At 44.4% G+C, this 23654-nt stretch overlaps 1 protein-coding gene across 5 annotated transcripts in view; it reads right to left on the bottom strand.

Moving 5' to 3' along the window:
* Nucleotides 1-23654, bottom strand: part of SYN3 (synapsin III) — a 256004-nt gene that overhangs the window by 160086 nt on the left and 72264 nt on the right. For 4 of the 5 annotated variants that reach the window (XR_009741803.1, XM_061445081.1, XM_061445079.1 and 1 more), the window contains 2 exons: nt 18747-19246; nt 4951-5008 (listed from right to left, as the gene is read on the bottom strand). Coding sequence is in view for 4 of the 5 variants with exons in the window: in XM_061445081.1 (XP_061301065.1) it covers nt 4951-5008; nt 18747-19063 (375 nt within the window). In the remaining variant the exon portion in view is untranslated. Of the gene's footprint in view, nt 1-4950; nt 5009-18746; nt 19247-22184; nt 22206-23654 lie in introns of those variants that run through there. The other variant, XM_061445082.1, reaches the window with a different exon arrangement.

Raw genomic sequence — 23654 nt, 5'->3', positions numbered from 1 at the left:
TAAGGCCTATGGTCTAATTCCTCCCCTTCCTGAAGATACTGTGCTTCCTGATGCTCTTCTGGCCAGTGAAAGACGGAGAAGACAAAAGTAAAATTAACTTTGGGAAACACTAAAAGCATGTGGTCATCTCCTGTGGCACTTCAAGATTCTTCTTTAAACTCAGCTTTAGAGCTATTTAATCAAACTTACACTTTTCATATGTAAAGGAATTTTTGTAGCATTTGTATTTCTAGAGAAAAGAACTGAATATATATATACAGCAGTTCTCAAAGATAGAAATCATAAGACAAGTAAAAGCAACAGTATGAATCAAAATCTAAGAACCTTATTTTTAGCATAAAATAGGGATAGTATTTTTAGACTCAGCTGCTTCTTAAAGCTTAGGGGTTTACCCACACTGAGTAAAGCTTAAACCGTCAGGATTTTAATGGCAATAGGTCAAACAGATTTTCGCTTTTTGATCCGTGTTTCATTCAGTCTGAAAGAGTGTGACCAGCAGGTCAAGTGAGATGATTCTCCACCTCTACTCTGCTTTCATGAGACCCCGCCTGGAGTACACGGCTAAGCTCTGGGGCCCACAACACAAGAAGGACGTGGACCTGTTGGAGTGAGTCCAGAGGAGGGCCATGAAAATGATCAGAGGGCTGGAGCACCTCTCCTATGAACACAGGTTGAGAGCTGGGGTAGTTCAGCCTGGAGAAGAGAAGGCTTTGGGAAGACCTTAGAGCAGCTTCCAGTGCGTAAGGGGACCTGGGAAATCTGAAGAAGGTTTTCTTACAAGGCCATGCAGTGACAGGAGAAGGGGGAATGCTTTAAACTGACAGAGGGGAGATTTAGATTAGACATTAGGAAGAAGTTCTTTACTGTGAGGGTGGTGAGGCACTGGCACAGGTTGCCCAGAGAAGCTGTGGCTGCCCCATGCCTGACAGTGTTCAAGGCCAGGTTGGACGGGGCTTGGAGCAACCTGCTCTAGTGGAAGGTGTCCCTGCTTGTGGCAGGGGGTTGGAACTGGATGAGCTTTAAGGTCCTTTCCAACCCCAACCATTCCATGATTTTATGGATAACTATCATTGCTCTGGAAGGACTTGTAGTGAAAAATTATCCAAATAATCAAAATGAAATCCAAACTGCCTTCAAAGAAAAAAGGGGCCTGATTCACTTGCACTTGGTTCTCACCTCTCCAGCCCTCAATCAACCCCGCATCTCTCCCCCTGCAGTCAACAGTAAGAAGGCAATGCTGTGCATGCCTGGGTTTCAGTCTAGCGCAGCCAATAATAAGTCCCGCAGCCTCCAAAGCACCTTAATAAATATGTTTTGGGTGTTACACTGAAGATCAGAAGAAACAAAGATGGAAACAAAGTTAGGCTTCATGTTCATTTTAAGGGGTGACAGGAAACAGCAGAGGCTAGAAAGACTGTGCCCACCCTTATCCCTTACAACTCTCTCCCCTATTTACAGGTACCAGGCGGTGCCCACAGCATGTCTTGTCTATTGCTTTTCACTATTGGTAATGGACACAGCTGAACAGCAAGGACCTTGCGGTGGTACTAAGGTCATACAATTCATTTCTGTGTTACTGAACTATAAAACCTTCTTTGAGAGTCCATAAAATCTATTTTCATACAAACTGAGATTTACAGAAGCAGCTCCCTGAGAAGCAGGATGGCATTTGATAGTCTCTTCCCTGTAGATTACCCAGTATCTGAACTGAATTCACCTCTTGTAGTAACTCAATATCTTGAAATTCTGCCTGTTTCTCCAATTTGGCTGAAATCAGCCAATGCCTTTGACAGTGTTGGGTGTGGGGGATAGATGGAGAGAGACAGCATGATCACATACGTCTTGCATTCCTTGGATGACAGCCAAGGGGGAGAGGCAGCTCTGAGAGCTGGTAGGGGTGTAGAACCAGATTAGATAAGTGACTTCCCACTGCTGAGAGAGGGAGAGGCAGTGCTGCTTTCAGCACTCCTGCTCCATTACAAATAAGTGATGTCATGACTTAAAGAAAAAATCACCTACTATCCTGCACCGCTTCCCCCCAAAGACTTCCGAAATGGCTTGCTAAGAAAGAATAAAGATGTAATAGAGATGGAGATGAAAAAGGAAGAGAAAAAGTAACAAGGCAAACTCTCCCTTCAGTTTAAACCAACCACAGAGCATCCTGGAGGAATGGCAAAAAAATTAGCACTGTCAGAAAAACAGGGCAGTTGCTTTTTCCCAATGTGGTTTTTCAAGAGTACTTAACATTTGGATATTTCCTTTCACTGTTTTCTGCCATTCAAACCTTTTTTGCTATTTAGCTTTTCAGATTAAAAGTGTTTTTTTTTCCTATAAAATATAAAAAAACTTTCCAAAGGCAAACTGTATTCCTATTTGAGTCAATAACGTGTGGTTATCTGAGGCAGGATCAGATGGAAAACTGAAAAACTAAATGAACTTCCTGAGCAGACCAAGTGGCTTAAGGGGTGCTGGAGAGTCAAACCTTGATCTGATGCAGATATTACTCATACCTGAACAGGGCTTGAGCATGATGGCACAGTCTATGTACCATTCATGTGTCAGTTACAGTATTGAAGACTGGTGAGCTAGGCATTTAAAGACAAGGGTGTGGACGAGTCTGGTAAATAGAGCTATTCCCTGCTTTTTTTCCCTGTAATGGATGAACATTCATTTTTCAGGTTGGGTGGGTCTGTGTTCAGCCACAGGGGACCTGTTCCACAACACTTTAGGCTCCTGGGCATGTTCTTGAGGAAGAAGAGAGGAAAGCTCCAGGTAATTAGGGTGGGAGCAAGGAAAGAAAATCGATTTTCGAGAAATACTGAGCAAGGATTGACTGGCAAGAAAAAACAAGGGGACAAAAAAACAGAGTTTGAAGAAAGAAGAGCCACTCTCTTGGGCTCAGTGATACGGAGAGGTCAGATTCAGGGACTGCCCATGATAATGCAGCTTCTGTGTTTCCCTTGACTGACAGTGATCCAGCTGGGGAAAGTGATCATCCCTTCTGCTTTTGAGGTCCGGGTGAGCCAAGAGCAGTTCGGTGCCCACTACTTGGAGGCTTGGCTGCCTGGTCTAAGGGGCAGGAGCAGCTCAAGGGAAGCAGGCAGGACCTCTGTTCATTGTTCCTCATCTGTCTTACCCACTGCGCTTTTCATTCCCTTGGGCAGAGCTGCAGACACTATGCTCAACAAGGAAAGCTGCAAGGGCTCTGGCAATGGTCCTCACCAGCAGGATTATACACCAGCCTTACAGTCTTTACTTGGAGCACTTTAGTGCCTCATCTCAAGCATGGACATTCAGCCTATGTGAAGGATTTCAAGCGACAGACTGGGAAAGTCTCCCTCAAAGGGTCCTTGGAAAAATGCGATAAGCTGCCCAGTGATGATGATGAGGGTCATTACTGGGTTTAAGCCATCAGGGATCAAGAGTCCACTTTGGTCTTTCTCCACTCACCAACCATTTAAAGATAGTTTCTTTATAAGGACTTCAAGTGAAGTAACATTCGAGAAGAAGGACTATAAGGGGAAAGGCAGAGGCTGGAGGTTTAGGAAGGAGTTAACAGGTCATTTTGAAGAGTGCCAGGTCTAGCTCTGAAGCTCACCCTGCTTTGAGCAGTGTAGTGGCTTAGATCAGGGGTTTGAAGGACAACTTTGAATTGTTACTTGATTTCATGCTTCTGTGTGAAAGGTGTGAATTTTTTTTTCCTTTCCAATTGTCTTTTAGAACATTTAGTGAAGGAGCCAGTAAAATAAAGACCTTGATAAGGAAGTGCAAGTGAGAATTGTTCTTCCTAATACCACCCAGTGGTGGCAAGTGTGATACCAATAAAAAGGAAAATTAAGTGTTCATAGTATCACAGTTGCAAAAATAACCCAACCAAAACCAAACTTGTTAACTTTTCCACACACAGCCTTTGATCAGAATATATGTGCTCATGTACAGTCGTAGGCAATGGGACAGTACCCCTTTGAAAGGAGAAGGAGCACTTTATCAAGGACAATGGGTCCTGAGAAAGTCTTCAAAATCACTGCATTAATAATTCTATACACACACATATGCACATGTGCACACACACACGATGCAGAATCAAAAGCTTTATGAAGACAGAAAAAAATCAGGTCATTCAAACAACGTTCAACACATTTCTTTATCCATCCAAGTAATTTTATAGCCCTAATGAGTATAAAGCAACCATATGATTCCTTCAGGATCACCAGTTCATCTCTACATCTCTCCTTATGCCTGCTTTCAAGTTAGGTGCCTGCAAATGATTATTAATAAGCATTTCTACTTTGACAACAGCATCCAAAGTTCCAGTCAATACTGGGACTTCATTTTGACAGACTGCACCAACACAGAGAGAAGGGGACAGACCCAACATCAAGAGTTTTCGACTGAAATGAATGGCTGGTGAAGGCTAAAAGAGAAACGGGGAATTTATTCAATGCCCTGCACAGCACATCAGAAAACAGGCATTGAACCTCCTTACTGGTTATGGACTTTCAACAGATTAAAAGATTTTGCCATATGTAGTTGGTTTGCATACTTCAGTCAAAGGTTTTAGGCTTAAATCAGGGTAAGTCAGAAGACTTGTATAGATCTCATGTGGAACATAACATCACCATGTACTGTTGTATACTGGCTTTACACTTTTTCAGACATAGATACAGAGCTGTGAGGTAGTCTTCTAATGGAAGAAATTATAATCCCATCACCAGAATAGAAAATTGTATTTTAAGGTGAAATAGCAACTGATTCTGCAAAGGTAGGGAGGATGAACCGGTGGCCAATTAAGATATTTTTGTTTATGGCTTCCACAATTCCATAAAATGGACGTATCTTAAGGCTCATTAGTTCCTTTCTTCAAGAAAGAGATATCCACAGATTGTCTGTGATCAAAACCTCAGTCCTGTCCACACACATTTCTTGTAGCCAAATTCATTTGTTACTGACCTGTTCCACTCGGATATCAAATTCTCCATTCACCTTCTTCCCCTGGAAATATTTGGCCCTGCAGAAGAAATGAGAGAGACAAACATGGTAAAAGAAGATTTTTGGCTTTCATTACATACTGTTTTGCTTCTGCATTTCCCTCTTTGCTGAATAATTTCTATCCGGGTCACAGCATGTTTTCCTAATTCCTATCTTCTTTCAGCTTTCTGTTCTCCAAAAGAAACCCTCCAAGCCAGATGAAAACCACATTGGAAAGTTCCTTCAAGGCTTGTGACTTTTTCATTTTATTTTCAAACTGAAAACCAAATGCTCTCCTAATCTTTTCCAGAGCAAAGATTCTAATAGAGTATTCCTTGCTATGTCTCATTTAATACTCCATCTTACTCTGTAAAAGAAGGAAAGCAACATGTGGCACAACGTTAGAAACTACTTTGGACTTTGAGCAAGGATTTTAATCATCATAACTAACTACTTGTGAAGCCTATTCCCTTGCTTTATTGCTACAGAGCTGCTTTTTGATTCTGTTTGATTTTCCACTGCTGATTTAGAAAAACAGTATCTGCATCTGCAGTGTTACTAATGAAGGATCTCTGTGTTTGCTTTGGAGCTGAAGAGTGTCAAGAGAAGGACATATACCTTCCACCACTCTGCTCCTATCAGCCTACGCTTTGCAGACAACAAAGTACTTTCAGAAGGACTGGTTGTTTATGATAGGGAAAGGCTGACAGTAGTGCTTGAGAAAAAAAACATAGGAAAAGGACAGGCAGTTTTAGCTTTTTTATTCGTATTTGTGTATAATTCTCCTTATATTGAATAGTCAGCAGGGAACTTGCCAACGTAATTTCCACTGTGAATATGTCTCCCCAGTTCTTCCCCTCACCAAACAAGCTCGACAGAAGAAAATATGAATTTATTTTCTCAGATCTCCCCCCTAAAACTTCAGGAAGACCATGTAGGTTCCAAAAAGCTGTTCTATTTGGAAACCCTTGAAAACACAGTTCAGCCCTGCAAGAGCTGTTTCCAGAGACAAAGTAACTCTCTGCATTCTGTTTCCAATTGGCAGAGAGAGGACAGAATAAAGAAGTAAGGGAAAATGAGGGGAAGCCGGCTTTGCTCCCTGTTTTATAGTATTAGCAAAAAAAAAGAAGAATCTGGCTCACATTTTTACTATGTGTCTGTTTGTTCCAATTAAAAAAAAAAAAAGAGGAGGGGCAGTAGGAAGGCAATTTTCCCCATGGCTGAAACACACCAGTTTTTAGCTGCATGCTCCCCTCCCCCGGGAATGTGACATGTAAATAAAAACCTGTTTTGTCATTCTGGCTCAAAACCAACTCAAAACTTTACATTTTATTAAAAACAAAACAAACCGAAGCAAACCTACATAAAATAATTCCAAAAGTTGTCTGCTTCATTCTTATTAGGATATCTGAAAGCTGTATCAGGCTTCCCTTCTCAGACAGCCCATCCATCAGCATGGTGGTGATAAGACCTCTGTACAGAGATCAGTGGGGGACAGCGTAGCAGCCAGGTGTGACCAAGACCAAATGACTCAAACGACCCTGTCCGGTATGAAAAGCAGAGCTGTGGCCATTTTTTATCTCTTCCTTGAATTTATGAGTGTTGCCTGAAAAAAAGGAGCTCAGCAGACAAGCAGAGACATCATGCCTCTAACAATAAACAGGAACGCTAAATGCACTTAATAATTCCATCGTATTTCTGGAGGCTTCGCTCTAGAGGGCCTGGCAACATTCCTTGCTCCTAAACACTGGGGATATTGCTGGAATCAGTGACTTCTTGAAAACTGGAGTACGCTTTAAGTGGGCCCACAGGAACTGGTCTGAAATTTGAGGCACACTATTCACTGGTACAAGCTTGTTTTTATTCCCAGCACACTCATAATGTATACTACTTACCCCCATTTATGAAACACACTTCCTCCCTCTATGGCCTTTCCTCTTTGCTGACCAGCTGGTTGCAAACTCCTTGGAGCTGCTTTACTTCAGCTTGTAATGAAGTGTGATTAACCACAGTCTTTAGCCCAGCAAAGAGGCTTCCACTGCCTAGTGTAGGAAATTAGCCTTCACATGGTTAATAATGTCCTCTCTCCCATCTCTACAGTACTGGCTCTACTCATGGGTGATCACACAGAGAGAATTTCCAGACTAAGGAGTCATTGGAATAGAGCAAGGGATCTCAACTTAAGCACTATATGATCTTCTTGCCCTCTTCCCACACAGGTTGTCGCATCCCATGTCTCAGATAACTTTCTGTCAACAGCACAATATATCACTTTCTTTCAAAGAAAGCCCCCCAGGAGGGTTAACCTGCTCTGAGTGTCTCTGAAGACTACAGGTGCTAAGCAATTTGCAACCAAATATTTTGGTCAGCCCATCATTTTGACACGGCCCAGGGTAGGAATGAAACATTTCTTACTGAAGCACCTCTGGAGTGAGGTTTTCAATTCACAGCTGGGGTTTTGGAGCCCCTGGGAAGTAGAGGCTATCATGTTGAAATGAAAAATGGCTTTAGACTCACCCTGGAGCCCTGACATTTCAAGCAAGTTGGAATCATTGCTGATGTTGTGGAAACATCATAATGCCTCTGTTACAAGAGGGAATCTTTTGGTTAGTAGTGCACAATGTGTGAAATGGCTTATGGTTCCTATGGTGGACATGAGATGGAAGAAAGGAAGATTATGCTGTTCTGCTGGGGATGCAAGAGAAAGGTAGATTGATGTTTCTGGTAGGTGAGACTGTGCAAGCCATTTGTAAGATGCTTTCTGCCCCAAAACCACCTGTGCAAGGCTCTTCCAGACCTCTGCCTAGGAAGTGACATGCTCCAGGGCTATCTAGTGATCTTGCAGTGCAGCAGGGGAGTGGCATGCAGAAGACCAGTCAAAAGCCTTTCTGGGGAGCCTCAGAAGTGTCCCCATTCACCTCTAGCATAGCCAGTTGCTAGTGATCAGAGGAGCAGCTCATTGCCCTGGGATGGGGGCTGTTTGTCCCCCCAGCTTGGGACACTGGGCAATGCAGTGGCCCTACAAACCTACCCCCTCTCCTGGGCAGCCTGCAGCACTGACCACTGCTTGGCTGCCCATCCCTTTATTATCAAACATGTCAGATGTTCAAACCCACCATAACACAGAGTTATAATTTGTTAGGCAGGGTGCAGATGGGATGGTGTGGTTGCTGTGATCTCAGTAAATTAGCATGTAAACATGTTTGACTGAAGAAAACTGCACAGCCATGCTCAAGAACCGTTCCTGGGTAGGATTTACAGTGCTAGGCAATGCATGTAAATGTAGCTGCATTGGCTGGGAGGGAGGAAGCACCATAATAAACAGCAAAAGGCTGTTTCTTTTCCAGGGAGAAAGCTTGCCTTGAATCCTTCTCTCTTTGTGATGGAAGAAGCCACATGCTCTGGAAAAGGACATATTTTCTGGGTGCAAGAGCATCAAACAAACTTCTGCTTTCTGCCTCAGCCCTGACATGATTACAGGGCCACAAGAAACCCGATGACTCTTCTTATGAAGTAATTTGGAAAGAATAAAAGCTTATTTTCCAGAGCTGCCATGAAACAGGCCCCGTCTGCCTCAGCGACTGTGGCATATACATAATTCTCTGTCACATACAGAGTGCATCCTTAATAGCAGAAAGGAAAAATAAATGTTCAATTTATCTCTGGTTACTTCATAAGGGATAATTCACACAAAGCCCATATATAACATTAGTTCCTTTAGGTGTTTGCAAATCATCTGTCTGAGCAAGGCATGCCATCACTGACCCAACACTGCAAACACATTTGTAAGACACTTGAATACCAGAGTTTATCCCTCCGGGTGTCACTGACAGCTGGGACAACTTGTACTGTGCCTGTGTGAGGGGTGCCCAAATCAGCATGCTCCCCTGCTCCTTCCTACTAATGCCCCTAGTCTGCAAACACATGGATTCACTCCTCATGGGTGCAAATTTTCCTGTCAAAGCCTCATGTGTCACAAGGCCAGGGGAGGTAAAGCTGGGCCAGAGGGCTACAGGTACAGGAGCTGGGACCAGCCTGCATTGCCGTGCTGGTCCTGTGTCATGGAGGAACATGCAGAAGAGAGTAAGGGCTGGAGTAAGGGCTGCCCAGGATCAGCAGCAAAGGGCGAAAACTCACAAGCTATGTCTGTTGGGTGAACACAGATCGTCTAGCAGTTTCTCTCTGTATGATAAATAACTGGTTACATCTGCCTTGTGCTTTTTCTGCTTTAAAACAAAAGTTGGTGCAATGGGTGCTCAACCCACCAGCCAATAAACATGTTTAGCACAGGAATCCAGGAGAAGCTATTTCCGCAGAGATTGTACTGTCTCTTCTGGAGTTATTTCTTTTCTCTTCCCTCTGCTTTTTTGACTTCTGGTGCAAAGCAGCATATCCAAGGTGTTTAAGAGGACTGCTTCAGTGTTTTCCCCTGTATCTGTGGGAAAGAGAGGCATCAGGGATGCAGCAGGGGACTGCACAACTTCTAGCACTCTGGGAAATGCTATGCACAGGTGATGAATAGGAGAAGATGCAGGTACAATTACAGCAGTTATTACAGCTTGTTACCTGACTGCAGCAGGTATCAAGCATTGGCTAAAGAAAGTGCCCAGGGAGCTCTTCCCCATATACAGTGTCACTAGACAGCTGCCCGTGTAAGAAGTGCAGAGCACTGGCCTCAATATTGGGAAGGGAGTAGCCAGGAAGGACAAGAGACCTGAAGTGATTGTGATGGCCTGGAGGAGTGCTGTGATTCATTAGCTGGGTGAAGCAGAAGTTATGACAGGTAATACAGCTTTGAAGACAGGCTGGTATTTTGTATTAAATTCATGATATTTCTTCAGGTATCCTGTAAAATGGTTTCTGTATAAAGCAATTTTCTAGGACAGGAAGAGATCAAGGAAATCAAAGAAGTATAGCTCAAATCTTCTTGTGAGAGACCTCAGTGGAGCTGATGTAGCAAATGTCATTGCAATTGCTTGTAGTATGTCTTGATAACTGGGAAGCCATCCTTTAGATGAACAAACAAACCTGAGCCCAAATCTCCTGCGGTGTGAATGAACCCAGGCACTTTTTAGGGCATCACTGTCCAACAGAGGCCTTCAGCTACAAACTTAGCAGCAGGCTTGTGGCTTCACCCCAGAAATGGGCTCAGTATCACTGCACGTGTGCCAAAGAGGGTCACTGGGATATTGTAATAGCTAATTTCTCCAAGTCCTCTGACTGAGCTTTTGCCTTTGGAGCAAGACATAACAAACAAAGAAAGCCAAGCCACACTTTGGATGGAGACCACTTCTCATCTGGAGTGGGGAGCAGCCTTTTCCACTCTGTGACGAGGCCAGAGCAAAACACACTGAAGACAAGAGGGGAAACATGCAGGACTCTTGGGGAGAGATGGGCAAGGGAGTGGGTGGACAAAAGAGTGAAAGAAATGGGGAAGAAGAGACCTGGGTAAATAAACCAAAAAGGACCCATGGGTAAATTCTGGAATGATCTGGATTATTCCCCTGGAATCACATTACACATATTTCTCTCAAGCTGCTTGGGAAAATAAGGCATGCAATTTCTTTCTGGATCAGCCTGGAAAAGGCGAGGCTGAAGCCCCCTGGATTGGGTGTGGGGTACCTCAGGGCAGGAGGGGAGGGGGTTAGCCACTGTACGAAATCCCCGTGTCAAAGGGCCTGGGGGCCCAAGTGATGCACAAGGCACTCACTGTATGTCTGCATTGTCTCCTTCGTAAAAGGGGCTGGGACTGGGAAAAAGGAGACAGTTTCCAGGATACTGGCCAGCAGCCGCTGGAATGCCCTGACCCCCCCAGCCCCTATGCTCTATAAAGGCAGTGAGGAGGGGAGGGGAAGAGGGAGGAGAGATGTGTTTGTGCCCTTTTTTCTTCAGGGGTGAAAACAAGGAAGGTTTTCCTTTCAGGAGCCAGCCCTCAACCCCTTCACCACTTTCCTCCAGTTTAGCAATTCTCAGCAAATAGTAAGGGCTTCTGAGATGGTAAAGTCCTGACTGCCAAGGGCATAGGGAAAACTCACTCCACAAATGCTAAGGTCTGCAGCCTACTGGAGCTTTTGTCCACATCTGCCTCAGCCCAGAGGCCCTTATGTTCAGCTGTGGGATGGACTGGTTGGTAGTTAGTATTTATTCTGTAGGAGTACCTTGGGCCAGGGGTTGGGGGGTGTCAGGATGCTAAAGATGGTGTATAGGCATGATGGATGTGTGATTCAACACCTCAGAAAGCAAGGTCTGAATTGTAGGTTAAATGGACCAGAGGCAAGTGCAGAAAGAAGGAAAGGGTACCTACATTCTACAGGCAGACAGTGAGGGACAAAGAGGTAAATCTAAGATATAGGTTGGATAAAAACTAACTACACTGATACGTTTCCAGGAGCTCCACAGAAGTTTCATCTCCATCCTTGGAGTGCAGTATTACTGCACTCATCTGTGTTCAGATCATCTTGCTCTCAATGCTGTCTTGCTGGAGCCACCGATGGAGAGCCAGCTCAGCTGTTCTGCAGGTAGGTCTTTGGTGTCCAAGGTCATGCTGTGGGAACAGACTGCCTTTGTTGCCTTCTGGGAAGAACCAGAAGACCCATCCCGCTCTTATTACCGTAAAATACCCCTGAGGCATTATTAGTTGTGGGATCACATAAAGGGAAGAAACGCCTCTTCTGAATAGGTCTGTATCTGTCTGTGGTATGGTGGTTGGTTTTTTTTCTTGATAGAGGAAGTGCTCATGGTGAGGTCCTTGATAGGTCTGAGGTTCCACTCTCTGAGGCTGTAAGGATTTTCTTGGCTTGAATGCACACAGAAAGAGAAACTTTGGGGTGGGAAGGGAGAAGGATTTTTTAAATTGTCTTTTGTGAGTCCTCCCTTTCTCTAAGGGAACTGAAGGGTTGTTTTCGAGGGAGACCTGAGCTGGCAAACCACCAGCACTTTAGCTATCACAGACAACAACCATTCAGGCTGCACTTCCTATTCAAGGAACTATGGAGTCCCACACAATACCGGCCTCCCAGCATCTTCCTGTGCCACCTCCTGCTTGTGAAACGGGGCTACTCAAAGCCACCCCTCCCCAAGAGAAGAAGCACTAGTTAGTGCAGTGCTATTGCTTTTGGGCACAGCTTTTTTGTGCTTCCCTGAGCTGTCAGGATAAGAAGAACACTTTGCTGTGGGTCTGGTCCCCCACCTCCGGCTACATTGCAGTCACATTCCTCCTGGCCACAAAGACCTGAGGTGGGTGGGGAGTGGAGGTGGGAGTTTGCTTTAACTACAACATGAGACAGCAATTTTATTTTGCGTATTATCAAAATAGTACATTGCTGGAACATTTCTACATTGCTAAATCTAGATGGTATGGCCTGGAGCTGCTCGCAAGGGGTATCATTTTGTTCAGGATTGTGCAATGTTTTATTCCAACCCGCTTCTGCCCTCCATGAACTTGAGGAGCAGGGGAACGGGGCTAACTTGAACCAACACTGAGGCAGGGCTGCTGGCTTTTGAGCAGAAGAAATCTGGCTCACAAACCTTGAGAAATACATCTCAAGGATTATTATTATTTCATTTTTTTAATATGTACAGGACTAGTCAGGACATTCTGAGGTTAATTTCTGTGCATTTATAGGAATTCTGGTAAAGCAATTAAGGTCCCAGATTTGACTTGCATTAGCATATTTATAACCTGGTGGGGAATGTTTTCCATATTGCTTGCGTCTATTTTTGTAATGATACTAATCCTTTACATTTCTGTATCACCTTTCATTTAGGAGGACTAGATCGCAAGCTGCTTTACATATGCAGGATGAAAATACAGGCAGACATGATGGTGACATACCTAAGAGAGACTGGAAAGCAATGTGATATATACAACTTATTGAATATTTTTGACATCCTTATCTGCTTTTCATCCTTATGCCTGTGTGCTAGGCAATACAGAAACCCTTCATGTTGCTTCCAAGCACACACATATAACATACCCATACACACACGTTTAACACAAACTTGCCTCCTCTTTCCCTAAAGTAGAATTTTTACCCTCATGTCGCACTTGGCATGAATCATTCAGTCTTGGATAGAGATGGCTAAATGATAAATATGTAAGCAAGTGTTTTAGCAAGATTAGTGAAAATGTAAATTTTACCTGTGAGTTTTTTCAAATTATAGTAGCACAGTTGCACAGAAGTTGTGAAACATTAAAAGGTAACCCCTGGATAATAAAAGCTAATTCATAACCATTTACTGTTAGTTACCACCATGTTAAATTATTTTGGGCTTCTTATCAGGAGATACAGACAAAACTGCAAATTTAAACTGCAAATTTAAACTGCAAATGCCTGAGGTCAAACTTGGAGAATAAATTCTGAATAATAGTAATAATAATAATAGTAAATGATAATGAAGTCTGAAGCCAAAAGCTAATCCAAAACTTCCCATTGTATTTAAATGAGTTAAGGACAGAAATAATTCTCAGAGTGGGAGCCTTAGTACATCATCTTCAGCCTAGCAAAACCATGAAATTATACTTACTGAATATTTTTAAAAAGGAATTCCTTCCAAAAACGTAGGATTTAGGAAGTCCCATGTTACCAAAATTCAGTATTAGACTGTTATTATTTGACCAATTATGTGTTTGTACAAATGCTATTTAAGGCTCAATATTGGCATGTACTATTGGAAGTAAAAATAGTTTTATTTTAACGAAAAAATTATTAATAATTTCCTCTGAACAGTGTAAAACAGTAATCCTGATGAGTCAGTCCATAATTAGACCTGAATCATGACATTGCTGTTATAAAAAGAACTATTTCAGATGTATTAAGAGGATTCCATTCATTAATCACAATTTTTCTCTTCCTTCATCTTTAAATTTTTGGAGACAGTTTGTTCAGGCAGTTTTGGCTGTAAAATAAATGGGAAAACAACAATACAATTCTGCGTCTCCTAAAATATTCTCTGGCTTTTTTTTCCTATGAAACATGACACAATCCTCGCGGGCAGAATGGCTGCACACAGTGCACATGTATTTTGTACAAGACAGCATGTAACACCGTTAGCACTTGAAATGGCATGAAATCTGGACAAAACACACCAGTGGCTTGGAAAAGCAACATGAGGTATTTCACAAATGCAACTAAGATACCTAACAAATACAACAAGAACCACATTGTTATGCTGTCTGGTCCAGGAAGCAATGCTTTTATCACATGTTGTTAATAGGAGCCTTAGCTGTGCTTGATCACTTCCCAAATAAGCTGTTTAAACATGAAGCATTAGACTAGAATGCTGAGCAGTTTTGCAGAGGAAAGGGGTTAACAATTCGGAGTATTAAACCCTGTTTGATCCGCTGAGAAATTCAATGCAGCAAGAGCATGATTTTACTTAATAGCGTGTCAGGAGAGGAGGTTGCCAGAGGTAGGATGTTTTCCTCCTGGCTGAGGTTAGGCTGCCGGAGCTGGCCCATCTGCCATTACATGGAGTCCTGCCATTCCCCTTCCCCATGGTCCCACTCCCTTTTGCTGTGTGTTTGCACATGTGTGTGTGTATTCACATCTGAGCTCCCCTTTCTTTCCTGGCAGCTGCTGTAGGTGTGTTGTAGATGCATTTTTGGAAGCCTCCCAAGGCACAGATACTCCCGGCCCACAAGAAGGTGCCTCATTCTCCAGGTGGAGGCCTCCCAGCTTAGGTACCAGTAATTACTGAAGAGAAGCAGAGTTTTTCCCTAGTGTGCTGACGCACAGACACATTCACTGCTGTGGGTGCCTCTGAGGGCTGGCTGTTAAAACCACGAGTACAAGGGAGCCATACAGACAGTGTTTTCCTTTTGTGCATACTCTGAATATCACAGATCCATTTTGTGCCTCCTTGCAAAGCACTAGAGACATGACTTGGAGAAGAATCACGGAATCGTAGAATAGTTAGGGTTGGAAACGACCTTGAGATCATCCAGTTCCAATCCCCTGCCATGTGCAGGGATACCTCACACTAGACAATGTCACCCAAGAGTCCATCCAGCCCTGCCTTGAACACTGCCAGGGATGGAGCATTTATCAGTTCTTTGGGCAGCCTGTTCCAGCGCCTCACCGCCCTCACAGTAAAGAACTTCTTCCTTATGTCTAACCTGAACTTCCCCTATTTAAGTTTTAATCCGTTACCTCTCCTCCTATCACTACAGTTCCTAATGAACAGTCCATCCCCAGCATCCCTATAGCCCCCCCTTCAGATACTGGAAGGCTGCTATGAGGTCTCCATGCAGCCTTCTGTTCTCCAGGCTGAACAGCCCCAACTTCCTCATCCTGTCTTCATACGGGAGGTGCTCCAGTCCCCTGACCATCCTCGTGGCCCTCCTCTGGACTTGTTCCAACAGTTCCATGTCCTTTTTATGTTGAGGACACCGGAACTGCACACAATACTCCAAGTGAGGTCTCACAAGAGCAGAGTAGAGGGGCAGGATCACCTCCTTCGACCTGCTGGACACACTCCTTTTGATGCAGCCCAGGATATGGTTGGTTTCCGGGCTGTGAGCGCACACTGAAGCCGGCTCGTGTTCAGTTTCTCATTGACCAACACCCCCAAGTCCTTCTCCTCAGGGCTGCTCTGAGAAGGATGGAAAATTTGTCAAAACGTTGCCACTTTAACAGAAAGCTGGTCGAGTTCCATTACTTTTAATAGAATGTACCTTTCTTTTACTGCTGCTAATGCAGAAAGCAGCTGATCATATTCTGTGGGGCTCACATTATTTTTCTAATACTTTGTCTTTGGAACAAACCAGAGCATATTGCATGTCAAAAATGGTGAGGATTTTATGGAGGAAGACAAGACATGGATTCCCAAGGATTCTTTTTGCTTCCTCTAGACCTCTGAGAGAAGTTGAGTGCTATACTATACCAGCAGACACATAGGTGCTTCTTAAAAACACAAAGGATTGTCATTTGTCACTTTAAAGTGCATTCAGTATGCACTTTGGGTTGTTAGACCATTTCGTCATGCGCTTGTGCAACACCTCATCCACAGTTGCAGCTCTTTGCTGTAATACAAACAGTGATGATAAATTAATGTCTGTCTTGGCAATATTGCTACAGTATCCAATTATGAGAAAGTGTTTTCATTAGAGAAAAGAAATCAAATGGCAGATTCCACTGTCTCTCACCCTTCCTGTCTGTGAACAAGCTAGTCCTTGTTGTAAACCTCATATAACTTGACATGGGGGAGGAAGCATTGTGGAAGCCCCCCCTTAAAATAAAGGTAGCTCTTAAGTAGTTATTTCTTGGGATCTTTTCTAGTAGAGGTAACTATTTCAAAAGTAGAAGAAAAGGGTTCCTAGAAAACCAAATCAGTAATTTCACAAGTAGCAAGAGCCTGAGCAGGCAGAGGTGTAATGCGTTGCAAACATGATTCTTCTTTTGAACCCAAAATTGCTGGCACAGAAGTAACTATATGCTGTTGTTCACCTTCTGAAGTCTGGGACTGCCTCCCTATGTGATACAGAGTAGACAGCCAGAATCCCTGGATAACCAGCTTCTATAGCTGTGCTCTCGCAAGGCAAACACTGATGCCTTGGGCTGATCACATAACACTGTGGCTGAGAGCAAGGAGATGACTGGCATCACTCAGAAGTACCTTACCAAGAATAAACATCCATGGAGCCACTGCTCTCCAGAGCTGCTCTCAAGGGCTCACTGAGTTTCCTGGAGACACAAAAATTGACTGCCAAGTAGCACTCTTGGCATCCAGGAGTGGTTGCATTGGTACTCTCTCTCAGAGAAGAACACGTGCTACCTTTAGGCTGGCAAAGCTTCTAGGCATGTGTTTCTGCCGATGCTACAGAGAGCCATGGAAATCTGTGGCTGGCAAAGGTTAATAATGTTGCTTCATTAGTTTTCATGTCATATATATGTCAGGATACGGTCCTGAATGCACACACTAATTTTGTTCAGTGCCCTTATAACCTTAGAGAGAATGAAGCAGGGAGCCTTTGCAAGAAGCATTATTTGACATCGGCAAGCCTGTAGGATAGAGGCAGAGAGCTGAGAGAAATGAAAGGTGTCCCACATAATGTGTAGAAACTGCTAAGTTATAGACAGCAGAGGGATAGCCAAGACAGCAGGATGCATGGAGTGCTTACAGACGAGTGGAGGAGTGAAGACAGCACGGGTAGCCATACTTCCTCTTTATATCTCCCAGCTGCTGCTCCGTGGGCAAGCTCAGCTCTCAGAACACGAAGTCTGCATGACAGAACAGCAGTTGGGAGATACAAAGGCAGGGATTTGAATGCAGTGTGTATTTTAAAACATGAAAAGACTGCAAGAGTCCAATCCCTCCTTGTCCTTTCCCCTGCCCAGGCTACCTTCAGCTCCATTAATCTCAAGGGAAAACTAAATTGGCCTTTGAGCTAGGGCTTTCCTCTCTGGTTACCGTGCTTGGACTAAGCAGTGCAGGCTAACACACGGACGCTGGAGCTGTGCATTAAAGGCACTCCCATCCCCAGCTGGAGGATGCTATGTTAAGGGACTGCCACCTGGCAGCATCTTCAAGGAACTGCAAAAACGCTAATGAGAGACCGAAGCTGGTGAGCATCAGCCTCCTGTGAGGCTTGTGGGTGTAATCACCTTATCAAGGAGTTTCCAGCTCAGTTAAAAAGTTGCTTTTCCTTTGAGAATAATCCCACTGTTTTCCCTCTCTTAATTCAAATTGGCTGAGGAAGCCTGAGCTGGTTGTGCTCTGTGCTCTGAAAGCTAAGCTCTTGCTTTGTGAAGATACACCCAGGGAGGAAGATCCCACCTTGTCCCCACTCTCCTGGACAGCAGAGAAGACCAAAGGTGAAAACTTCACCGAAGAGTGTTATGAGATGAAAAGAACAATAAAATAATGTCACTTGGTCAAGACCTGGTAACCCAAATTCTTTCACTTTGAAGTCTTCAGTACAGTCCCCTTGCCTGTGCTATCCTTTCCTTTTTTCTGTGTTTTGACAGGCTGGCTGATGAAACGATCATCTCCTTAAATACATGCTCTGGATTTTCCCCCAGAAAAGTCTTCTTTCAGCCCGTTTGCCTCATGCTTTCTAAAACAGTCAACTTTGAAAAGGAGCACCCAGCAAGCAGCAATTTCCACAGCCTTTCAGTGCACTTCAGTTTTCCTGCCCTTTGGGAATTGTCCTCTGCTGCCCAATATCACAGGTAACAAACTTCCAAACTTTTATTTGTAAAGAGACACCTGCATGTACAAGACAAATCTAAGGTTTATCTGATTCTGAGAGCCTTTTACCAATAGCCGCTCTGTTTAGCAGGTGAAGGGCGCTTGGCTAGTGAATGAACTCCAATCATTGCTATTAGTAGTAGTAAGCTTGGCTTATCTCTTCATAATTTACGTACAAATTTGCATACAGAGAAAAGCCCAAGAGAGATGGAAAGCTGGAGAGGTTGAGTGCCTTTTCATTTTTTGGAGCCAACACAAACAGCAGGCTAAGGTCCTGACCCACATCACTGACACACCTTCAGTGGTGACCTCTTAGGACCATTGCTAGATGTGACAGTTCAACTAAGCTTGGTCATATTTTGAGGCTATGAAGAAGTTTGCCAATGAGTATCAAATGAACATTTTTTTCAAGAAAGATATGATAAAAGCCTACTCTGGCATTTATGCAAGTCACCAGACACTGACCTGGGGCCAGAGTTTGTGACCTAAATATGCACCTACCCTGCATATGCCCTGTGCTTCCCAGATCCCTCTTATCCCCCAACCCCGTGGAGCTGAGTTCAGCAGGGGGGACCGTGATAACTCACCACTCTGTGTGCGCATCATCAATCACTAGGAGGATCTTGGGTTTCTGTGCCACAGGAGGTGTGGGGCTGGCTGAGTGATCAATCAGTCCTGCAGCCGCTTGAGTGGTTTGCTTCATGGCACTGGAGATGGAGCTGAAGATGCTGGCGCCAGTAGAGGAGGAGTGCGTGGGCTGCGGTGGCTGAGGATGCTTTCTCTCCATAGCAGGAGAAACCGGGGAGCTCGTGGAGCTGTCAGGGCGCTGCAAGTCCATCATGTACCCATTGGGCAAATTTGCCACGAAACTACTGTCCGAGAGACGCCGCCGGAGGAAATTCATTGTTGCAGCGTTGTGTGGAAACCTTCTCAGCAAGAGTAGGGCTGAACAACAGTGTCACCAGTCCTGGGGAATGTTTCTGTGTGTGTGTAGGTACCTCCTTGCAGTCCAGCCAGGCAGGCTTTCCCCCTTGAAATCCTGGTGGAGATATACACCTTAGTTTTTCAGCTGTATTTTCTTTCTCTCCTGTGGGAAGAGAATTAAAAACATGTATGTGAGATACATACTGTCAACATGAAATAAGAAAAACTCTTTTGGCTTTTAAATGGGTACCTAAGTCAACAATGAGACAAAAAAGGACTACTGGTTTCTATCCAGTATGCTACACTGGTACAGCCAAACAGATAAGTATGTTTCATGGCTCCCCCTCATCCCAAAATTTTCCTGGTTGAGGCTGCTTAGGTGCTACCAATTTTATAACTGCTCATTATGGACAAAGAAAAATTACTCTAAATGTTAATTTTCAAAAGAGAGACAGCTTATTTCTGGTATTTTGTGTGTTGGAAATAGCACATGCTTGTTACAGCATAGCCAGCAAATGACCAAAGGATAAAAAGTTGTATAATCTTCAGCTGGTTTGTAAGCAAGGCCCTGAACTTAAGAAAGGTCCTACATTCAAATACAATGTAGAAAATAAATAGCAGAAAAATACACATCTTGATCAATTTCAGTGACAGCTACCCAAAGAAGTGATACATGCTCCATCCTTGGCAGTGTTCAAGGCCAGGTTGGACAGAGCCTTGGGTGACACGGTCTAGTGTAAGGTGTCCCTTCCCATGGCAGGGGGTTGGAACTGGATGATCTTAAGGTCCTTTCCAACCCAAAACTTTCTGTGATTCTACGATTCTTCTTGTTACTGTCCCGCTACTCTCTGCACTCAATTAGACTTGGACTGAAGTGCCTGCTGCTGGTTGCTAACACAGCAGACTAGCTGATTTTACAAATTCACTTGTAGGATTTTTGCAGGTACATGAAACTAGGAGTTTGTCCAATCCTCACATACCTTTTCTTCTGTTGTTGAGTTTTTTGTTTTGTGTTAAGAAGAATGGTCTCTTACTTGCTCATCTTTTCCAGTGAGAAAATGAGCAGTGTGAAATATAACTAGCTGGCTCTATTCGCTTGACCATAGTATGATGACTTTGTTTTCACATAGAACTCTAAGTTTTTCAGCAGTTAAATCATCTCACATTAGGAGTTACTTTTAAAAAAATTATTCACTTGAAGGCACTGCCCAGAAATGAGATTTCCACAGTAATTCCTCAAGACCTTTTATCTTCTGAGACAACCTTTGAGTCTTGACCATGGGCTGGTTAGTGGGATTGAAGGGAAAAAGCCCACAACACACACTGCTGGTAAAACATCCATGTTTTTCAGGACGGACATATCTGCAGCAACAAAAGTGACAGTTATCCCATGCATCAAGTAGAATGAGTCACATGAATTCCTAGCATCATCGTCAATGACCCCCTTCAAGTCATTTTGAGGGAGCCCCCTACAAACACTGGAGCTCCTTGCCTTCATCTGCCTGGTCTGGCCTCCCTCACTGCTCACACTCATGTCCTAGTGTCCGATTGCCTCCCGATGTTTTTTCCCAGTTGGTCCAAGAGAGCTCGCCATCTCCAAATCTCTCTCCTGGAGCTGTGGCTGAGAGCTCATGGTGCAATCAAACAGCTTTCTTAAAATAAGCTGTGATTTTTTCTCACCTATACGGATTTACAAGGCTTTAGAGATGAAGTATTCAGACTTGCCTATGTTCATACATCTCTTAGCCCCCAGAGCCTTAGGGAAGCTTGGATGGGCCTGCTGGGAGTCAGTGAGGTACAAAAAGCCCCTTGGCACATGTTCACCAAATCAACCATCACCACCCTGACCCCTTAGGCACGGGATCTCTCTGGAGCAGAGGGCTCCCTGCTAAAGATGCTGACTTTGTATTATTAGAGCAATTTTCTTTTGATTTCTCAGCCCTGGCAATGCAAGTCCTCTGACTTTGCCAGACCCTGGAGGTAGTCTTTTCCCAGGGAATAGCTCAGGAAATCTTTAATGACTTCCTGCCACATTTACAGTTGATAACGTATCTCAGGGCATTGTGCTGACTTCCCGCCTGGTCCTGGCGCGCCCTGTGGCTGCACAACATCAGCAAACGCATACAGTGGTGAGCACTTCAGCAGCGCAGACTGTTTATGCAGCAGTTGTTCCAAAAAGCAAGTAACATACAGTATCCATGAATTATGAGCTAGCTACTTAGCTCATGTATACAGCCACCCAGCACCTAGCCTGCTCATGTCCTGCCTCAATAACTGTGAGTGCCAGCATAGAACCACCCACTGTTACCTGCCTGGGTTGAACAGAGTGGTAGAGCCTACAAAGACTCTGGGGGATTTATATGCTATAGGCTGTATAAATATGCACTGGGATGTCCTCTACTCAGGAAACTGTATTTTCTACCCTGTATGCCACAAATAAGAAAAATCCTCATTCTTTTAATGACAGTCCACTCAAGAATAGGTCCAGTTAAGAGGAGCATCCCAGAGATCTGTCTACCGTTAGAAGGGCTTCAAATGAGTACCCCGTTACATACCTTCTCTTGGAGGACCTTGGCATTAACTGTCAAGAGGTGGGATGTAATTTTGACACCAGTCTCAGGAGAATCTGTTTTAGGACGAGACGCCCGCCCTTTGTATGCTTTGCGCAACATAGCAGAGCTGCCGGTTCCTGCTGTGACAGCTCTCAGCCACGGGAGGGAACCTGACCTCAGCCATACAAGCTGGACAAGGCTCTTTTTCAAGCCAGCATCCTCGGGATAGGGTTCACCAGTTGTGTTCACTTAAAAGTGATTTTCTCCCACTGCTAGGTGCTTGCATTGCTGCTTCCTTCTGTGCGAGATTTGCACTCTACAAAAGCACATGGGCTCCTTGTAAAGCACTAGCAAGTAAAGCAACAGGCTAATGCTCTGCCCTGCACTGAAGGAAGAAGGGCACGGAGGCATCTGGCATATGGTGTCCCAGGGCTGGGAAGGTTCAGGGTACCCTGTGAAGTGTACACAGGTATTTTACAACACAGGTTTCTTTACAATCATAATTATTGCAAGGCCATGACAGCTTGTCTCCTGGACAGTAATATTTACAGTGACCCATCATTCTCTTCCACCAGGGGTTTGGTAGTGGAAAATGTTGCCCAGGAAACACTGGGAGCTGGCAAAATTCTCCTGTCCAAAATTTGGGATGCTGCACTGAGGCTGGCCTTTCCCTCTACTGGCTGGCACTGCCCCTGCTTGCTGCGAAGACTTGGGCTGGGTGCTACTGGCTTGTGAAAGGAGATAAAAACTAAGCAGCTGATGTCAGGGGGAAATCTCCATCCAGCAAAGCATTCAGAGGCTAAATTCAAACAGGATGGCACTGCTGCAGCAGAGTGTAATGACTGGTTCCACTCTGGGATGGGGGATGGCAAACCTACCAGGAGTGTTGACTTTGGATCTGTCAAAGTGGTGACAGAGACTGCCCTCCTCTTGTTATTTACATTTTTCTGATGAGCTGGGTAATGTAATTAAAATAGACTTTCCGTTTTTGAGTGAAGTTGTTGGTCGCTTCACTGTATTGATTTATTGATAGCCATTAGTGCTGCCACAGAGGCCTTCTCCGCAATGGGAGCAGTGTAAGCTGTCAGCGGATTCCTCTGCTTACTGAAAAACCTCATGTTCTCTTTCTGCATCATGCACACTTGCTGTTATTTAACTTTCAGCAGTAGGCATTTTCATATAGATACAGGCTGAGTCGGTACCTAATTTTCCTGCTGCTTAAAACTCCCTGTGGACATCCTGAGTGCTCAGCATGTCAGGCCAAATCTGGCTCTGTGCAGTTTTCACAGCATGCAGCTCTCACAGAGCACAACATCCACCTGGTGTATTCACAGATCCTATGCTAGGACGCAACTGGGGCTGTAACTTCAATAAAGCCAGGACCTCCTTCAGAAGCAAGACAAATCTGCTAAGTGATATTTTGTCACTCCAGAGCCAACAGGTATGGGAGCAGCTGGCTACACACCATCAAGTTGCACCTTGCCTCTGTGTACAGCAGTGTCTTCATATGGCTCACATGGAGACAAGTTGCCTACTTAATGTTGTGCCAGGCATAAATGCACCCTTAGGAAGGCCTATAGCCCTCCACATCTGAAAACAGCACACAGGTTACTTCCAGGTGAGGCAGCAGGTCCTATTGTGTTCCTCAAACTGCTATACAGCAGCTGCCTCCCACGAGGCAGGAGTAACCTGCTGCTGTGTCATACATCTGCTCACGAAAGCCAGCAGGGAAAACAGAGGGATCTGGGCCATGGAGCTGCAGGTCAAGGAACTGGGCTATGGGAGAATGAATAAGTCCTGAGGAAAGAAAGCAGGCAGGAGAGAGGGAGAGAGGAGGAGGAGGAGGAGGAGAAGGTACAAGCAGAAAGGCAGGAAGTAGGCAGGAGTCAGCTTAACCAAAAGATGATGTAGGAACACGCAGAGATGCCAACAATGAGAGCACAGTCAGGGACTCAGAAGGAAACAATGTGAGCAACTAAGTGAAGCAAGCAGAAGGTCAATTAGATCTGACCTTGAAAA

The sequence above is a fragment of the Pezoporus flaviventris genome, unplaced genomic scaffold, assembly GCF_033815535.1.
Source record: "Pezoporus flaviventris isolate CSIRO_AGI_PZ_B2104156 unplaced genomic scaffold, CSIRO_AGI_Pfla_v1 ptg000002l, whole genome shotgun sequence".
Lineage (NCBI taxonomy): Eukaryota > Metazoa > Chordata > Aves > Psittaciformes > Psittacidae > Pezoporus > Pezoporus flaviventris.
The sequence above is the reverse complement of the archived record's forward strand: the minus strand, read 5'-3'. Positions and strand labels throughout refer to the sequence as shown.